Consider the following 12,841-nt stretch of genomic DNA (forward strand, 5'->3'; position numbering starts at 1 on the left):
TTTAATTCTTATTTCCACTCATTCTTATTTTGTTGTGAACACATATTTAGGGAGGAGAAACTTACATTTTTCATGGGTTATTACGACTTGTCCTCTAGAGCTCAGTGGCCTTGCTGCCTTACTCCAGTAGAGGCAAAAGCTGTGACTTATGTCACTATAAGGGTGCCCAGATCGTGAGGGTGCACTGAAGAAAGAAAATGGATTGGTGAGAGGATCCTAGATTTAGGGAATTTTCGTTTTTTTCTAAGTAAAAATTTAAATATAATCTACAGCTATAGACCTTCAAATAGCAAATTACATTTTATAAGCTGGTTTAAACATTTGTCTTTATTCTTCTAATTGTAGAGCCTGCTGTCCTTTCTGGAGTCATTCAACAAAGAAAAAGAACGCTTTTTGGATGTCCTGACAATAAAAAGGAATGTAGATGACCTGAATAAAGATCAGTTGCAGTTGAGAGAAGCCTGGGATGGTCTCAACTACCAGGTTACTGCGTTACGTTGATTAGAACATTTTTGTGGGGCAGCTCGTTTGTTGGACCAGAGCTTGAGACTTCCATGAGGAATTCTGTAAAAGACAGGGTAGATGCTTCAACAGAAAGTTGTGAGAATGTTACTATATTTTCTCCATGATCTCGTTTGAGTAGTGGTTGATATGAATAGGAACTTATAACATTCTCTTGAGAGAAATTGCAGGCTTATCCAAAGTTTTTGTATCTGCCATCAGTTCTTGCAATCGGAATCCTTATTCTACCAGTATTGACCTGCAGCCTCCTCTCTGCTTTGGGACAGGACCATGTGTCAATATCAATAGATGCTTCAAGTGGGTAGGGACTAACCCAGAGAGAAAGTGTAGTGATAAATGTGTGTCTGGATATATCTGTATGATTTCAGTCATTTAAAATTTATTGACTCATGTGTTATGGTATATATGGAAGAACATGTATTCTGTAGTCATCTGATATAGCATTCTGTAAATATCAGCTAGGACAAGGTGGTTGGTAGTATTCAGATTGTCTATGCCTTGACTGTCATTTTGTCTAGACATTCATTCTACCAATTTCTGAGAGAGGATTATTAAAATCTGTAGCAATCCTTCCTTTAATTTAGTCAAATTTTGTGTCATGTATTTTAAGACTTTGTTATTAAGTATGTACATTTATGACTGTTATGTCTTCCTGAATCAACACTTTTACCACTATGAAATATTACTGTTTATCTCTGGTAAGACTATTTTTCTAGATGTCTACTTAATCTGATATCAGTATCATCATTGCATTCTTCCTATGCTGACTGTATGCCACATCTTTTTCCTTCATTTATTTTCAACCTATTTGAGTCTCTCTATTTAAAGGGCATCTCATAGATAGCATATAATTGGATCTTGCTTCATTATCCACTCTGACAACATCTGCTTTTTCACTCAAGTGTTTACACAATATTTAATGTAATTATTGATATGGTTCAGTGTAGGTTTATCATCTTATGCTTTTCTATGTTTGTGTACATGCTAAGTTGCTTCAGTCATATCCAGTTCTTTGTGACCCCATCAACTGCAGCTGGCCAGGCTCCCCTGTCCATGCAATTCTCTAAGCAAGAATACTGGAGTGGGTTGCCATGCCCTTTTCCAGGGATCTTCCTGACCCAGAGATTGAACCTGTGTCTCTTACATCTCCTGCATTGGCAGGCGGGTTCTTTACCACTAACTAGTGCCACCTGGGAAGCCCTTTTTTAATGTTTATCCCCTCTGTTTTTTGGGAGGGCTTCCCTGGTGGCTCAGATGGTAAAGAATATGCCTGCAATGCAGGAGACCTGGGTTCAGTCCCTCCTCCAAGATCCCCTGGAGGAGGGCATGGCAGCCCACTCCAGTATTCTTGCCTGGAGAATCCCACAGACTGAGGAACCTGGTGGGCTACAGTCCATGAGGTCACAAAGAGTCAGACATGACCGAGCAACTAAGTACACACACCTCTGTTTTCGGTATCTCTATTCTTTCTTTTCTTGTCTTGTTTTAGATTATGTTAATTTTTAACATATTAAATTCCATTTTAATTTAGCTATTGGCTTTTTAACTCTACCTCATATTGTATTTTTACTGTGATTACAATATACATTATAAAATTTTTGCCATCTACTTAAAAGTTGTAAAATTCTAAGTTGTACAACTTCTTACAACATGTAGAAGTCTTGCAATCAAATCTCTCACTTTTTATGACTGGTTGCTTTATATATAAATATATGTATGACACACACATATGTTTTATAGTTCCCAAGACCATGTTATGAATTTTTGTTCAAAACAGTCATGTGTTTTAAATAAATTAAGGGGAAAATCAGTTTTTCATATTTATATAACTATTTACATTTCCATTGTTCTTTGTTCTTTCCTAGAGATTTGAGTTTCTGAACTCACTTCTTTTCAGCTCGAAAACTTCTTTTAACTTACCTTGTATTGCAGGTCTTCTTTTTTTATTTTGGCTTCCCTGGTCTTTATTGCAGTGTACAAGCTCTTCATTGCAGCATGCAGACTTCTCTCTAGTTGTAGTGCCTGGGGGATTCCCTTGTTGTGGTGCAAAGGCTCAGTTGCTCAATGGCATGTGGGATCTTAGTTCCCCATCAGGGACTGAACTCATGTCTGTTGCATTGGAAGGTGGATTCTTAACCACTGGGACCACCAGCAAAGTCCTGTCTTCATTCTTTCTAAACAGTTTTGTTGAGGTATGATTTATATGCCATAGTATCTGCTCATCTTAAATGGCTAATTGACTTTTAGTGAATTTACAGAGTTACAACAGATTATGCATCACAAATACTCTTTGGCCCTGAAAAACTTTGCCAATCCCTGCTCAAGACTCTTGACCACCTGGAGTGACAGCCTGTTTTCAGAATACGTTTATCACACCGTCTGTGAAATGTGTTCAACACTAGCTCAGTGGCTTAAAAAGAGCCACACTTTCTGAGTCCCTAATTTTGAAGGACCAGTGCAGCTCCAGAAATCTTCCCATAAAGTGGCAGTGCTCCTTGTGTTATCAGCTCCTGTTCTGATCACAGCTCTGACAACTCTGATCCTTGTGAAGGGCAGGAACTCTGTTACAAATCCTCAACAAGACAGGAGAGGAAGAAGATGCTGTCTGTATAGTTCAGGCTGTTCCAGGCCACTGAGATCTGGCCTCATTTTGCTGCCTATGATTTGGAAAAATCACCCAAAATAATGAGGAAAAATCATTAAAAGAACTATTTTACAAAAGTAAGTGCTACAAATTGATGGTAGCTTGAAAATCCAATCCTTAGGCAGACTGCCACTCATTTTCTTGGTGTTACATAATGAAACTTAGTAATTTTAAAGTTATCATATGTATAACAGTGAATACCATCCAGTTTCTGGTTCAATTGGTTGAGGACACAGATATCTCAAAGTATCTTGATAAATGGTTTCATTTTAAGCCTGTATAGGAAATAGCCACATTGTGTTATTTTGACCTGACAAGATCTTATATAAATTTTCATTCAAATTCAAAAGTAATTTCCAACACTGAGAAAGAAAGCATAGAACTAGTTTTCTATGTTAAGAGTGGAAGGAGAATGAAAGACAAATATTGCCTTCTATCGTTCCTCTTCCTACTGCTGCATAGCGTACAGCTCACAGTCAGAAAACTCACATTTGTCTTCTTTCAAAGCATATACGGAATTCAACCCTGTGCTCTGTGACAACCTAGAGGGGTGGGAGGAGGGACAGAAGTTCAAGAGGAAGGGGACATACATATACCCAAGGCAGATTCATGTTGATCTATGGCAGAAGCCAACACAACATTGTAAAGCAATTATCCTCCAATTAAAAATAAACAAACATACAGCTTTCTTTCAGTTGCGAAAAGAATAATAGCTGAGTTAGAGGTATCATTCTTAGCTCATCTTTTGCTCAGTTGTTTGCCAGTTTTCTGTTTATTTTGGGGGAAATGCTAATAATAATAAATCACACACATATATATATATAATAAAAGTACATCCTAGCTTCTTTATATTAAAATTCATAATAATGAGAATCTCTTTTTCATTTTTTTCCACCTGGAGGCTTCACGGCATATAATTAATGATTTAGGATTGTAAAGCTGTCTTTTGCTACATGTGTTTTGAGAAAATAAACTTGCATAACATCCCTTATATGCAGAATCTTTATTTAAAAAGTCAAACTTAGAAGTTCCCTGATGGCTTAGTGGTTAGGATTCTGGGCTTGCATTGCTGTGGCCTGGGTTCAATTCCTGGAAACTGAGATCTTGCAAGCAGCATGACGAGGCCAAGAAAAGAAAATGAAAGTCATAGGAACAGAGAATAGAAAAGTGGTTGTCCAGGACTGAGGTGGTAGGAAACAGGGAGAAGTTGGTTAAAGGGTACTTTCAGCTATAAGATGATTCAGGTCTGAAGAGATAATGTAAAACTTGGTGACTATAGCTTAACACTGTATTATATCACTGAAATTTGCTAAGGGAGTAAAACGTAAATGTTCTTGCCAAAAGAGATAAATATGTGAAATGATGAATGTTAATTAACTAGATGGTGAGACTCCTTTTACAATGTAAATGTATATCAAATCACCATCATGTACACTTTAAATATCTTACAGTGTTATCAGTTATACCTCAATAATGTTAAAAAAAAAAAAAAAGCAAACCAAAATGCAGAAAATTCCATGCTTCTAGTTTATGAATAGTGCCATTTGACTGCCTTAAAAGAGCCTAGCTTTGTTCTCATTTTACATCTTTGTATTTGCGTTGTGGATTTAATGGTTTTTTTTTTTTTTAATACTTGCCTTGTATATAGTGGGCAACCAATAAATGTTTTTCAATGAGTTAATTATGAATTAAAGAACCCTATTCTTAAAAAGTAACCTAATTTTTGCCTATTCTTACCTATAAAAGCAACTTAACTCTAAGAATACTGACAATTTATTTAGTAGAACTGTGATAAAAGAGAGAGTAGAAATTTAAAACTTATGCTTTCATCATCAGTGTGGGGTCCTCCCCAGCCCTTTGCTCTGTTATACTGCTGACCACCCTTTACTATGGGCTTCCCTGGTGGCTCAAATGGTGAAGAATCTGGCTGCAATGCAGGAGACTCAGGTTCGATCCCTGGGTCAGGAAGATCCCCTGGAGGAGGGCATGGCTACCTCCTCCAGTGCTTGCCGGGAGAATTCATGGACAGAGGAGCCTGACAGGCTATGGTTCATGGGGCTGTAAAGAGTCAGACATGACTAAGCAGCATTCACTTCACTTCACTTCTTCACACATTACTGTAACCATGAACTTGTTTGTTTCCCCCACTAGGTGGGTCTGGCAGGAGCTGTGGCTGCTGTTCATCTGGTTGACCCTCAGATGTGTGGACAGTTGTGCTAAACTTACTCTTGTCTTCATGACACATCAATCTGGACAAGATCCTACTCTTATTTTATTCACTTATTAAGTCTACAGTCCGTGGGGTTGCAAAAAGCCAGACATGACTGAGCAACTGACACACACAAATTGTGTGTTTATTTGCTTTTATCTTCATACCCTCCTTCCATTCTTCTTTTTCCTTAGGCCACCATTGTGATGTGCCTAGTATGTATCTTTTCGTGTATATGTTCTTTCAAAATGCAGTAAAGTATTTACGTAACCATGTATTAAGTTGTATAAATTGGTATTATATGTTATTCTGCTTCTTTCAGTTTTGAGCACACATATTTAAGCCACCTCCACATTGCCATTCATGTACCTCTAATTGGCTCAATGAGTGAATGTATGAATGTGTGAGTGAGTTTTGGTGGTTCCTCAGCAGGGAGAAAATTCAGGTAGAAGGGGCAGAAAAAGCAAAGACCTGAGAAGGTAATCAGGGCTTGGGGCAATAGGTGGTTGGCATGTGTGTGAGTCACACATGTCAGGAGTGGTGGGAAGACTGAGGAAGGAGGAGGCAGTGGGATTGAGGGGCGGGGGCTCTGGTGAAGGACAAATAATCAGGAGATGTGGTAGAGATATCTAATATAAATAGACGATTGGGGCTAGTGAGGAAAATAACCTATACATCTGCTTGCTAGCTGTAGATGTTACGTCAGAGAAGACAGGGGATTATAGGATTTCAAACGGTCGTTCAGTACAGTAGTCTACCCCCACTTTGTAACTATTTACAACTAACTTTTTACCCCCTTGCTGTAACTATTTCTGATTCCCTTCTTATAACTGATTGTGGGTTGATCAAAACATTTGTTTTCATTCTTGCACCCTCTTCTGAAGCTTTTGAACAAATTATCTTCTCGATCAGCAGCTAGCCAATGATACTTAGAAATATACCTATTGATCAGTATTTCCTTGACTAACATATCAGAATTAAAGTATTGTGTTTAAAGGGTTGTTTTAAAATAATTCTTTAGAGGATTAAGCATACTGTATGTGAACAAATAAACTAGAGAAGTGTCTACTGAAGAACATCTTTCCTTTTTTTTTTTTTCAGATTAACGTGTGGCAAACAGAGTTGAATCGTGTCTTGCCCTCACCCCTTTATCAAATAGAAACTTGGCTCCAGGAGGTAGAAAAGCTTATAGATGAAGATTTGTCAGTCTCCCAGGATTACAGTGAAGCCATGGCTCTAACACAAGAGAAAATTACTTTATTCCAGGTTGGCAAAGAAGAAACAAGGAAAAATCTATATTTTGTTAGAACTGTTCTTGAGGAAGACTTTTCTCCTAGAAGAAAGGGAAGGAAATATAGTGGGTATTTGAGGATGGTTTAGGTGATTCCTCTGGAGATTTTTGGGACCCAAAACGATTTGTCCAGTAAGTCCTAAAGCAACTGTAAAGTCTGGCCAAAAAGGAGAGGGGAGACTGTTTAAAACATGGGAGATTGGGTTCTCACTAAAATGATATGGAAGAATTTAATAGATGAGGTTTATAGCATTTGAGCCCACAATTGAATGGAAAATACATCTAAAAACAAAAGAATTTGATAATGCTTTTACCAGAGAAACCACAGTCTGCCTCTCTGTAAAATGTTCTAGTTTAAAACATCTACGATGGAAATATTTACTCACAACATTTTAGTTGAAAATGTAAGGGCTTTAGAATTTCTTTTAAAAAAGATGCAATGCGTGCACAGAGCAAATGAGGTTAACAAACCCTTGGTTACAGAGTTTGACAATAAATGTGGTTCATGTTATACTGAATTTCTTTTCAGAGTCTGATGGATAAATTTGACTGCCATTTGAATACTCTCCTGGCGTTTGAAAATAGAGACGAAAACCATTTGCCTTTGGTACCCCCTGAAAAATTGGAGGAAATGAAAAGACGGTTTGTACCACCATCCTTTCACCACTGCTGACATCTTCATGTATGAACACTAACACGGTTCTGCAGGCAGCAGGAAATACAGATTTGTAGATAATTTTTGACAATTAGTCTTTAGCTCTTGATAACAATTCCTTCGTGTTTTATGTAATAGTAGCATGATAACATACTTCCTCTTTTATTTCCTGGGAGGATATGGTGGTAGAAAAAGTTCTGGAGGTAGACGCAGAAACTGAGCTCTTTATCTTGGTTTTGGTCAAGTTATTATGTCTTTCTGCACATTTTCTCATTTGTAAATATAGAGTAATGGTAATCACTGTGTTCATGTCTCACAAGGAATACTAGGTGAAATGGGAGGAAGTATATGAGAGCACTTAATAAACTCCAAAAAACTATAAACTAAAGATTATTTAATTGGTGTTTGTCCACATCATCTTCTCTTTTCTCATTATTCAAAGAATGATAGTAAGAAGGTATTACCTTTAATAATGAAAGCTGTTAATATGTAAATGTGGAAATTATTGTTGTATTCTTATATGGAAGTTTTCAAATTCAGTAAAATGTTTTAGAGATTAACATTTTATCATAGAAGTTCTCAATAGGGGAATAATTTCTTCAGAACATAATTCTGTTGGGTATTTTTATCTTAGAAATAGCTGGTTTATATCTCATCACAATGTTTGTTTTACTTTAAAAAAAAAAAAAAAGAGGTGAGGATGCATCTGAGTTCCATGTGATTAAAAGAAAATGTTAAAGCCCCAGTATTTTTTAAAATGCCAAACAGGTTTTTCACATTTGGCCAATCGTATTAAATTAAATTCTAAAACCTGCACTATCTTCCAGAATCAACAACATTTCGGGGAAAAAAGTCATTCCACGTTTAGAATTTCATTACTATGAGTGCTCAGTTCTTGGTTTGCTAGAGGAGGTGAAATCAAAATTGCTTGTTTGGAACATCAAATACGGGAGCAAAGAATCTGTGGAATTATTGCTGGAAGACTGGCATGTAAGCTACTTTATTTCATGTCTTAGACAACTGTTCTCCATGATTCTGGGTTTGCATGTTTCCTGAGCACAATATCCCTTAACTTTTCAGGTTTTGAGATGAGTTTTCTTGGTAGCTTTCGGTAGCTTAAATATTACCTAGAGAAAAAGATTATAGGTAGTCAAATGACAGACATCGAGAAGAGTAAGAAGCAGACAATTACATTATTTAGCACAACAGAAGAAACTGAGTTAACCAGGCTAAGTTACAAAATAGTTAGAGATAGTTTCAATGTTACTTCCTTTAAAAAAAATTCCTATTTCCACCTACTGGATATCTTGCTTAATATCTTTCCCCACTCTGATATATGGTTCTATTCAAAAATTAAATTTTTCTTAGAACATTTTAATCTTAGCCTTTCAAGTTTAAAGAATGGGCAAAACAGTAAATTCTGTCTTGGAGGTTTTTCTGGGGGAGGGGTTTAGCTCTTACAATTTATAGGAAAAATTTTTGCAAATGACTTAAATATATGTGTTTATATGGTAAATTAAAACTGAAGCATCCTAGCAATGTCATTTCTATAGTTTGGCCTTATTACCCTTCTTCCTGTATCTCTGTTTTTATTTTTGACCATGTTGTGTGGCTTGCAGTGTCTTAATTCTCCAACCGTGGCTCCTGGGGCCACGGCAGTGAAAGTGCCGCATCTAACCCCTGGACCGCCAGTGCGTTCCCTGTTCCTCCGTTTTTGGAATGAGGGCCAGAAAGAAAAATCTAAGCTTATGAACATCAGTGGAAAAATTGGAAAAACATGATGAGGAAATACGTATTTACAGTTTATGATTTAAACACTGTACATTCCTGAATAGGAATCATCACTCTAAATTAGATTTTGAGTATTTTAACTTCTTTTTCCTACTTTGATTTTTCATTTTTTCATTTAAATAATCATACTGTTGCCACATAAGTGTATAATAATTGAGCTTTTAATTGTCTGTTCTTCCATGAAAGATTTTGCTTGCTTAAGACACATAACTTGGATAATGGTATTTCTCAAGGGTCTTTGGTAGATGATTGATTGTATCTATTTATTATCATGCTCAACATATCTAATAAAAATTGTTCAATATTAGTAAAGACATGAGAAAAACCAAGGTAGAACTGTGTCACTACATTAAGATAAACTTTGTCAAGTCTCGTACTTGTATATTGCTAATACTCATATGTATGTTTCTTTGACCTTAACTATCTTTCTTCATGAACTACTTACCCAAATATGTAGTATTAATTACTGTAAAGAAATTTTGGTGCCTAAGCGCTTCATCAATGTTTATGTCTCTGTCTGGATTTCTTGACACATTAAAAAAAATTGTCAATATGTTTTATTTTCATTTCCACCCCCAGAAATTTATTGAAGAAAAAGAGTTCCTAGCTCAACTTGAAACTTCGTTTCAAAAATGTGAAGAAATTCATAACAACTTGGGTAAAGCTGTATTTTCTTTTTGATGGAATGACCATCACTTAAAAATAACATTTCATTTGTTTCACTTTCCTTATGTATCTTAATGCTTTAGGAATTGGTTTTACATATATGTATATTTTGGAAAATTCTTGCATTCACTGTTAATACTGTTAGTTTACATATTTATTTTACCACTGTCAATTAGTATGCCAATATTTTTCTTAGCAGTATTATTTTCTTAATGAAAAACTGTTTTTTAAAATTGCTCTCTTGTCTTGTTAACATTATAGCTGGAGAATATCCAAATATTAGTAAACAATATACGATGGTGAAATATCATTTTTCCATGTATAGAGAAAATATACTTAATGTGAAGTCCACTCTACAAAAAGTTCTGGCATGTTGGGCTACTTATGTGGAAAACCTTCGTTTACTAAAGGCTTGTTTTGAGGAGACAAAGAAGGAACAGATGAAAGAGGTATTTTCAGTCTTATGGCATTTGCTTAATTTTAATTTTTTTTTTTTCATTTTGTTTGGATACCCTCGTTTTCAACCCAAAAACGAGAGACCAAGAATGAGTAAACAATTGTTGGAAAAATTCTCCAAAGTATTGGAAAGAGTTCAGGTTCTTTCTCCTATAATAGCTAAAAGGGATTTTCCTCCTTACTGTAGGTTTTATATACACACACAGAATTTTATTGAGGTGTAACCCACATACACAGTATAGCATTTGGAAGATATATTGCTTAATTCCTTGGAAAGAAAAGACATGGAGTACTGGATAGCTTATGCTGCTGCTGCTAAGTCACTTCAGTCATGCCCGACTCTGTGCAACCCCACGACAGAAGCCCACCAGGCTCCCCCGTCCCTGGGATTCTCCAGGCAAGAACACTGGAGTGGGTTGCCATTTCCTTCTCCAATGCATGAAAGTGAAAAGTGAAAGGGAAGTTGCTCAGTCGTGTCGGACTCTTCGCGACCCCATGGACTGCAGCCTTCCAGGCTCCTCCATCCATGGGATTTTCCAGGCAAGAGTACTGGAGTGGGTTGCCATTGCCTTCTCTGATACATTTAAAATAAATTAATAAATTAGAAAGTTTTCTTTACATTTAGGTGAGTACCTTTCAGTTCTAAAAGCTTTCTTACTTTCTAGAGGAAGAAAAACAAAATACTTCAGATTTATGTGGAGAAGTGTGGAAAAAATTTTGGTATAATTTATTATTGTTTTTATTTGCCATTTGTGTAATAACCTGTTTTATGATTTTTCTTTGAGGTAGTTTTCTTTCTTTCATTTGCTTTCTTCTGTTGCAAATAAGTGTAGACAAACTCTCAGATTAAACATTTTCCGTATAAAAGCTAAAGATACTGAACAAAAAACAGGCTGTTCGTATGAAAGTAAAATTTCTAATAAGTGTATGAGTGCAAAAAGAATATTCGAGTGAGTCATTACTTTTCCCTATAACCTATATTGATACCCAAAATTCAAATCTTTGGCTTTCAACAGGTCTTCTGTCTTTTAAAGGTCTTTTAATGAGATTCACATTTCTTTGAAAAAATAAGACTTTAAGCCTTGCAATTTCCAAACTCGATGCTGAGATGCCCTGAGCTACCAAAGAGAACTCTTGGGTAAATTTAAAATTTGAGGGAGAAAAGCAACATCTGTCTGTTGAACAGCACACAAATTACCACTAAGCTGTTTGGACCTGACTTATTATGAATGAGAAGTGTTTGGTACTTTTTCTAGCTTAGGGAATCCTTGAAAAAATTTCTGAGACATTAAGGGGGCCATGAACTGAAAAGATTTGAAACCTTTGCTCTAAGCCTGTCAGCTGCTTAGAAAAATAGAAGAACATCACATGCTTCTTAAAAGTCCAGGATCAAGAATGATGACAGACAGCTGCTGCTGCTGCTAACTGCTTCAGTCGTGTCCGACTCTGTGTGACCCCATAGACGGCAGCCCACCACGCTCCCCCGTCCCTGGGATTATCCAGGCAAGAACACTGAAGTGGGTTGCCATTTCCTTCTCCAATGCATGAAAGTGAAAAAAATAAAGTGAAGTCGCTCAGTCGTGTCCGACTCCTAGCGACCCCATGGACTGCAGCCTACCAGGCTCCTCCACCCATGGGATTTTCCAGGCAAGAGTACTGGAGTGGGGTGCCATTGCCTTCTCTGTGACAGACAGCTAGCAGCTGCCAATTGATCCAAGGATGAAGAGGTAGCCCAACAGGGAGGGTCAGAATCTCTGCAAAACCTTCACACTTACTTTTGCTCGAAATCAAGCTCAGTGAAGATCTTTTATGAGTAATAGAAAGACAAATATTATGTCATTAAAATATTGCATTGTTTATATGTTATATAGGTTCCCTTTGAGACACTCTCCCAGTGGAATCTACAACATACTACTTTAAATGAAGTGGGAAATTTCTTATTTCAAGTCAGCAATGATGAAGTTGGATCGTCTATTTCTAAAGAACTGAAGAGGCTGAATAAAAGATGGAGAAAGCTTATTACAAAAGCTCAGCCTGTAAGGTTTTTTTTTTTTTTTTTTTTGCTAACAGCTTCTTTGAGGTATAATTCACATGCATACAATTCACTCATTTAGTGTGAATTCCTCAGCGGTTCTCAGTATATTTAATGTTGTGCAAGTCATCACCATAATCAATTTTAGAACATTTTCATCACCTCATAAAGAAACTTTGTACTCATTAGCAGTCACTCCTCATTTTCTCCCAATGTCCCCAGCTTTAAAAATTGTCCTGTTCTGGGTATTTCACATAAAGGAAGTCATAAGATATGTAGTCTTTTGTTTCTGGCTTTTTTCACTCAGTGCAGTGTTTTTACAGCTCATTCATTCTGTAGTGTGCATTAGCACTTCATCCCTTCGGACCAGCAGAGCATAATCTGCTGTATGGACATGCCGCACTGTGTTTATTCGTTGACCGGTTGACGAACATTTGACTTCTTTCCACTTTTTTGACTCTTACGAACAATGCGGATATAACCATTCATGTTCAGCTTTTTCTGTGGACGTTCAGCATAGATTTTTAGTTGAACTTTATGTGCCATTAAAGAGTAACATAAGCATTTTTGCCTGT

General features: G+C 36.6%; 1 protein-coding gene across 12 annotated transcripts in view; it reads left to right on the plus strand.

The window, feature by feature from the left end:
* SYNE2 (spectrin repeat containing nuclear envelope protein 2) overlaps positions 1–12,841 on the plus strand; it is a 323,751-nt gene that overhangs the window by 97,997 nt on the left and 212,913 nt on the right. For 11 of the 12 annotated variants that reach the window (XM_059890586.1, XM_024997770.2, XM_010809508.4 and 8 more), the window contains 7 exons: positions 346–483; positions 6,477–6,641; positions 7,196–7,308; positions 8,149–8,311; positions 9,692–9,770; positions 10,040–10,227; positions 12,106–12,270. In XM_059890586.1, the coding sequence (XP_059746569.1) occupies positions 346–483; positions 6,477–6,641; positions 7,196–7,308; positions 8,149–8,311; positions 9,692–9,770; positions 10,040–10,227; positions 12,106–12,270 (1,011 nt within the window). The other variant, XM_059890587.1, reaches the window with a different exon arrangement.

Source organism: Bos taurus, chromosome 10 (assembly GCF_002263795.3).
Source record: "Bos taurus isolate L1 Dominette 01449 registration number 42190680 breed Hereford chromosome 10, ARS-UCD2.0, whole genome shotgun sequence".
Lineage (NCBI taxonomy): Eukaryota > Metazoa > Chordata > Mammalia > Artiodactyla > Bovidae > Bos > Bos taurus.